We start from the raw sequence: 7,500 nt of genomic DNA, 5'->3' as shown, positions 1-7,500 counted from the left end.
TAACTGAGGAGACATGGCTTGTCATGTGACAAATGCCATGCTCAGAGTAAAGTCTTCTGCACACAAACACCTGATCCTTAACATAGACAAGCCCAGACACAAGCACATGCACGTACATACATTTGCACGCATTCACACACGCACGCCCGCACGCATGCACACACGCACGCATGCACACACACACACACACACACACACACACACACACACACACACACACACACACACACACACACACACACACACACACACACACACACACACACACACACATACACACACACGCACGCACACACACACACAAATGAACAAACACGGCTAATTCATGGAAGAAGGCTTTAGGTTCCAGACTGCAAATCCCATCTTGGTTTGTTTTTGTTTTTCACCAAGGAAAGCCCAGTCATGGTTGCTACAACAGATACACCTCTTTCTAGCAGCGGAAAAGATGATAAATGATAAACCTTAATGATAAATGAATAAACCTGAGCATTAAATCTAAAGATTTGCAGTCTGGTTTGCAGAGAGGGGTGAGGCACAAGGGCTGAGGTCATGCGTGGGGAGAAAGTGTGTGTGTGCGTGTGCGTGTGTGTGTGTGTGTGTGTGTGTGTGTGTGTGTGTGTGTGTGTGTGTGTGTGTGTGTGTGTGTGTGTATGTATGTGTGTCACGCATGGGGAGAAAGATTGAAGCCTCGGCCAGATGACACCGCAACGCGGGTTTTTTTGAATCCGAGTTGCAATAAAGTTGCAACCATACAGCATGTTTCAGTAAAAGATCATGTCCTAATGACAACGACAGGCTTGCTTCAGAATACACATTTCTTTATGTGAAGTTGTTGAGAACAAAAGTATTCGCTAATGGCCGTGATCGCCCACTCTTATCATGCAAATGACCTGTCATGCAGGGAGTACACCAGTCTCTAACAGTGCCAGAAAGTTTCACATTTTTTTTAACAGACCCAGCGAATTTTGTTTTCGATCTACAGACATATGCCATGGCTTGTTTAAAAGCTGAAGATCTTAGCTTTTTATTACTAAAAACGATACATGTCTAGCCTCTCCCATTCCGAAGTTATGTCCATTTTAAGCGACGGATAGTTTAACAAAAATAGCGTCATTTCCCCCCTTTGTAAAAAGCGAAAGACGGTTTTATTATGCGCTTTACTCTCCGCAAGCGCGTACATAGCAGGTTCAGAATATCAGAATGTGCAAGCTGCATAATTGAACATTACTATATGCCACAGAGACAAGTTAGATACAACAACAGACTGTACTGAATCATGCTGCTTAGCACCATGCTTCGTGAGTTGCTCTTACAAGAATATGCATGCTGCAACTTCTGGAATATTTTGGAAGACATTAGAACAATCACCAGGGAGTTTACAGTCTACATAACTGGTTGGCCCTCACGAAGTTGTAAGTCTGATGTATTTACTCCTTTCATTAGTTAAGTATGATGTTTTGTATGCAGGAGTAGCATGTCAAGTTACTAAAGGAATTTCTTATCCCTACATGTGTACTAGCATTTGCTGCTAGCCGACTTATTTTCAAAACCAGCATCGCATAGTTGTTATTTTTCATTATGCTGAAGTGAGTGCTACGTGGAAAAATAGGCTACCAGCTTTGCGCATGTGGCACCTTGTGTAGCTTGTGGAGTGACTAGAGTAGCGAATCATTGCCATTTAGGCATCTGTTGATTGTGTTCTACACTTTATGCTGCTTTTTTTTAATTTGAGAAGTTTAAACTAAGGTGTTGAATACCAATACCGGGCAGGTATTTCTCCCTCCTCTGGAGGCTGCTGCGCGCTCACCGCTTCTCCTTCTCTTTCTGCCCATTACGCCTGTTTCAACTAGTGACATATACATAATATGCATTGCTGATAACTGTTTGGGTGCGCAGTTAAAAGATAATATGAAGCTTTGCTTCGTGTTAGTCAGGGTTTTTTTTTTTTTAAGATTTTGAACACGAGTGACCCACACTGGGCAGTTTGAAACGTAAAATATTGACCGTGGTAGAAATGAAAGAGTCTCCACAGTCCACACAAACAGTTGTCTGATGATGCCATTGTGCATGGAATTAATGTTGTGCGCAAAGCTAGTGATCACTGTGAAGATACCTCACTGTTTTTGGCCATGTGGCTGTGACGCAGATGTAAACAAATCCGTTTCGCCTGTAACAATGGCAACGCAAAGGCCTGCGTTACTCGATTTTCGCACTCTGGAACCCATTATTCAAAAAACTCGTTTTGTGCCACGTTTCTGGTGGGTTTCATATGGTTAACCCAGGGGAACGTTGTCACTGGCATAGAAAATCGTTCCCATGTAGCTGGCCCCTGAGTCCACAGTCAGACCTGCATGCATTACAAGTGAGGTCAGTCCAGATGCAATCACTGACTGCTGAACTCACACACTCATGAACACACAAATGTGGGCGCGCACGTGTGCACACACACACACACACACACACACACACACACACACACACACACACGCGTATGCACACACACACACACACACACACACACACACACACACACACACACACACACACACACACACACACACACACACACACACACACACACACACATACAAATGTGCGGGCGCACACACACACACACGCACACACACATACACACACACACACTCACACACACACCCACACACACACCCACCCACGCTTGGACGCCCACGCGTGTACACACACGCACACAACCACACATGCATAAATACAGTAGGTCCGCTTGCTCCCTCACCCTGAAGTTGAGCTCTTCGGAGGCCTGCAGTACGACCACGTTGCGTTGGTGCTGCCGCTTCAGCTCCTCCCACAGCACCTCCAGCTGCCCCAGGAACTCCTCTATCCTGGCACTGCCCGGGTGCTGCGCCCGCACCAGACTACGGCCCTCCTGCGATGGGGTACAGGGAGAGATTCAGACAGAGATTCTTTAAGTATAGAGATATGCCAATGTAATAGGTTGCTATGGGCACCTAACATGACCAGGTTCCGGTCTGCCTAAAGGGGCGTGTCATAATACTCCTAGCATTGAATAGAACAGTCCTTAGGTCTGCTTAGGTCCCCCCCTTGCAATAATAGAACCCGGAAACGATGGGCCAATGGAACCTCTCTCTCTCTACACTCTCTGATTCAGATGTGTGTGTGTGTGTGTGTCTCCAGATGCTCCGGATGCTACCACCCTCCTGGAGAAAGGTTGAAGTGTTCAGTGTTTGGAACATGAAGAGTGTTCCGGTTTGTCAGTATTAAATTGGAAACAAGTTCTGAAATATTCCCTTTATATGTGTGGGACAGCAACCACAATATTCCAGAAATCTTGAATCTTGAATCCCATTCTGAATAACTAAAGAGTTTACACTCTGTTTCAATTCTATTTGAGATCGCACTATTCCTTGTATATGCAGTAACAACGTCAATTGACTGCATTTGTTGGTGTGACTTTCATTCATAATTTATCACTTTGTAACCTGCAGCTAACAAGGTCAAAATATGTCCTCAGCAACACTGATGACAAACAGCAGCAAAACATAAACCAGTGTTTTGCCATTAACCATGAAGGTTTAATGTGTATCCACCCCTTTAACTCCATACCCAAGCGATCCTCAAACAGCACTTAAGATGATTGATTTCTATCTAAAGTGTCAATGTTCTGGGGAACAACGGAGGTGAGAAACAGGATGTGGTGGATTTCCAGTCACAGTGGATTTTTACGCGACTGATTAAATATGGCACAAGTCCTAGGAAACATCCAAGGTGACAAACAGGGTTGTTATTGAGAAACCGGAAGCTCCACCTAATGTGGCCTAAGGTGACAAATTCGAGCACAAAACTTCCTGTACTGTTGGGTGCTGTTTTGTTGCTGGTGCTTATTGAGCCACTGTATCCTGGTCATGCCGTTTGGTGTCCGCTGTTATACCTTCTGGACAGTGTTTTCCTATTCAGGGTTGTGTCGGCTACATGTGCATACAGTACATCCAGGGCCGGACTAAGATGGCATAGGGTCCCTAGGCTACAGGTTGCTGTGGGGCCCCCCGAAGGGAAAATGTCATTACAATTTTACATAGACAGTCATAATTACGGGCTAGGAATTAAGGATAACATGTCTGCCAACTGTGAGGAGGAGTATTGAATAGATTCAAAACTGTGCTCAACAGGACTGAAGAATTTTTCAATATTGCATCTTGTCACAATACAGCATTTTTTCACTTTTGGCCAATCAAGGGCCCCCTTGCAGGTGGGGGGCCCTAGGCTGCAGCCATATCTAGCCTGTGCGTTCATCCAGCCCTGAGTACATCTCAGTGCTGTTATCTTCGAGCGCTATCCTGACCCTGTGTGGTGCTGTTGTGCATTGTGTCTTGTGTGTATTGTTGCTGTGTGTATTGCTGTGTTGTGTGTTGTGTTACAGTATGCCTTATTGACAAGCTCTATCCTGGCTCTGTTGTGTATTGCATATTGTGCATGTGTGTGTAGTGTTTGTGATGTGTAGTGTAGTATGTGTAGTGTATACATGTATGGTGTGTATTGCTTTGTACTGTATGTCTTGTGTTGTTACTTTCTTGACAAGCTCTATCCCTGTCCTGTTGTGTATTGTGTGTTAGTGTGTAGTGTGTGTGGTGTGTACTATGCAGTTACCTTCTTGACGAGCTCTATCCTGACCCTATTGTGTATTGTGTGTTAGTGTGCAGAGTATGTGGTGTGTACTGTGTTGTTACCTTCTTGACGAGCTCTATCCTGGCCCTGTTGTGTATTGTGTCTTGTGTATTCTGTGTTAGTGTGTAGTCTATGTCCTGTGCTGTTACCTTCTTGACGAGCTATCCTGACCCTGTTGTGTATTGTGTGTTAGTGTGTAGTGTGTTGTTGTTACCTTCTTGACAAGCTATCCTGACCCTGTTGTGTATTGTGTGTTAGTGTGTAGAGTATGTGGTGTGCACTGTGTTGTTGTTACCTCTTGACGAGCTCTATCCTGGCCCTGTTGTGTATTGTGTATTGTGTGTTAGTGTGTAGTGTGTTGTTGTTACCTTCTTGACGAGCTCTATCCTGGCTTGGTTGTGTTTTGTGTATTGTGTATTGTGTATTGTGTGTTAGTGTGTAGAGTATGTGGTGTGTACTATGTTGTTACCTTCTTGACAAGCTCTATCCTGGCCCTGTTGTGTATTGTGTGTAGTGTGTGTAGTGTGTAGTGTGTTGTTGTTACCTTCTTGACGAGCTCTATCCTGGCTCGGTTGCACAGGATGTCCTGCTCCAGAGCCGCCTGACACCTCTTGGCCGCCTCGAAGCTGGAGCTGGAGCCAACCGTGTAGCAGATCTGGGTCGCCATGGCTACGTTGTCCTTCAGCCAAGACAGGGTCTGACAGGAGGAGGACGAGGAGGAGGAGAATGAGGGATAGGACGAGGGGGACGAAGAGGAGGAGGAAGAGAGAAAATCAAATTAAGATGGGACGCACATTCCATGAGTGTGCAAATATGTTTCTTAGTGTGTGTGTGTGTGTGTGAGTGAGTGAGTGAGTGAGTGAGTGAGTGAGTGAGTGAGTGAGTGAGTGAGTGAGTGAGTGAGTGAGTGAGTGAGTGAGTGAGTGAGTGAGTGAGTGAGTGAGTGAGTGAGTGAGTGAGTGAGCGAGCGAGGGAGCGAGAGAGAGAGTCTCAGGACAGACAGTAGATGGGATGATTGCTACACCACTAGATATTTGGGGATTCAACAAGGTCCACTGAGACACACTGGACACCACCTGAGAGGCTGTCCACACACACACACACACACACACACACACACACACACACACACACACACACACACACACACACACACACACACACACACACACACACACACACACACACACACACACACACACACACACACACACACACACACTAGATACAGGGACTGCGTGGAGGCTATAGGTCTGGCTGCAGTCTGAGCCCAGACAGGCGTATTGCTGGAGAGAGAGAGACTACGGCATGCGGCGCAGGACAATTCCTGGAAGTCAGCCGTGCAAAAGGCCAGTGGTGTCACATTCTGTCTATTTCACATGGAAGCAGTACACACATATGTTCGCAGACAAACACACATTCTCTCTCTCTCTCTCTCTCTCTCTCTCTCTCTCTCTCTCTCTCTCTCTCTCTCTCTCTCTCTCTCTCTCTCTCTCTCATACGCTGGCAGCAGCTCAGTGACATACACACATACACGGACAGACACACACACACATGTACACACACACCTCATGTTACATGCATGTGCTACAGACTGACTCCCTGGATTTACTCCCAGTCCCAGCGGAGAACACACACCTCATATGTACACACACACACGCACACATACGCCGCCCGCCCGCACACGCACACACACGCACACACACACACACACACACACACACACACACACACACACACACACACACACACACACACCGCTCTCATCTCATTTTCTCCCTCTCTCCCTCTAGCTCGTTCTCCCACTTTGTCTGTCTGCTTCTCTTCTCCTCTCTCTCTCTCTCTCTCTCTCTCTCTCTCTCTCTCTCTCTCTCTCTCTCTCTCCCTCTCTCTCCCTATTTGAGTCTCTTTTTCCTTCCTCTCTCCTCCACCGAGGGTTTGAGGGAAGGAAGGGAGGCCATGAGGATGACTGAGCAGGGCAGGGCAGCGGAGGGCAGGTGAGGTCAGCGTTGCATAACTCTGCTGTAATGGAGAGGAGGAGTGTGTGGAGGAGGAGGAAGAGTAGGCAGTGGAGGAGGAGGAAGAGTAGGCAGTGGAGGAGGAGGAGTGGGTGGATGAGGGGGAGGAGGAGGAGGAGTGGGTGGAGGAGGAGGAGGAGGAGGAGGAGGAGGAGGATTGGGTGGATGAGGAGGAGGAAGAGGAGGCAGTGGAGGAGGAGGAGGAGGAGGAGGAGGAGATGTTAGTGGAGGAGGAGGAGGAGGAGGAGGAGGAGGAGGAGTGGGTGGATGAGGAGGAGGAGGAGTGGGTGTAGGAGGAAGAGTAGGCAGTGGAGGAGGAGGAGTGGGTGGATGAGGAGGAGGAGGAGTGGGTGGAGGACGAGGAGGAGGAAGAGGAGGAGGAGGAGGCAATGGAGGAGAAAGCAAGAGAGGGCTGTCAGTGGACAGCGCAAGAGAAAGAGGAAATGGGCAAAGAGTAAGAGTGGGTGGATGTGTAGACGAGCAGCAGCAGGAGATGAAGGAGAAGACGAGTAGTGAAGGCAGTGAAGAACAAAGAAGAGTGCAGAACAGATGAGCAGGGACGGATTAACGCACAGGCTACCTATGGCTGCAGCCTGGGGGGGGGCCCACCTGCCAGGGGGCACCACAACCTGTAGCCTAGGGGCTCCAGGCCGTTTTAATTTAGCCCTGCAGGTTAGGTCAGAGTTGCATCATGGGAGGGCAGTAGGAAGTAGAAGGAGTAGGACGAAAAGGGCAAGGTGAAAGAGGAAGATTAATAAGAATGACAGGAGGTGGAGGACAGCAAGAGAGGAGGAGGAGAGGAGGAGGAGAGGTGGAGGAGAGG

The 7,500-nt window shown here is 47.7% G+C and overlaps 1 protein-coding gene across 3 annotated transcripts in view; it reads right to left on the bottom strand.

The window, feature by feature from the left end:
* LOC134441198 (nucleoprotein TPR) overlaps positions 1–7,500 on the bottom strand; it is a 72,464-nt gene that overhangs the window by 31,807 nt on the left and 33,157 nt on the right. For all 3 annotated transcript variants that reach the window (XM_063191392.1, XM_063191394.1, XM_063191393.1), the window contains exons 14-15: positions 5,204–5,356; positions 2,753–2,902 (exon numbers count right to left, since the gene is read on the bottom strand). In XM_063191392.1, the coding sequence (XP_063047462.1) occupies positions 2,753–2,902; positions 5,204–5,356 (303 nt within the window). The remainder of the gene's footprint in view (positions 1–2,752; positions 2,903–5,203; positions 5,357–7,500) is intronic.

This window comes from Engraulis encrasicolus, chromosome 24 (genome assembly GCF_034702125.1).
Source record: "Engraulis encrasicolus isolate BLACKSEA-1 chromosome 24, IST_EnEncr_1.0, whole genome shotgun sequence".
NCBI lineage: Eukaryota > Metazoa > Chordata > Actinopteri > Clupeiformes > Engraulidae > Engraulis > Engraulis encrasicolus.
This window is presented reverse-complemented; position numbering and strand designations above follow the sequence as displayed.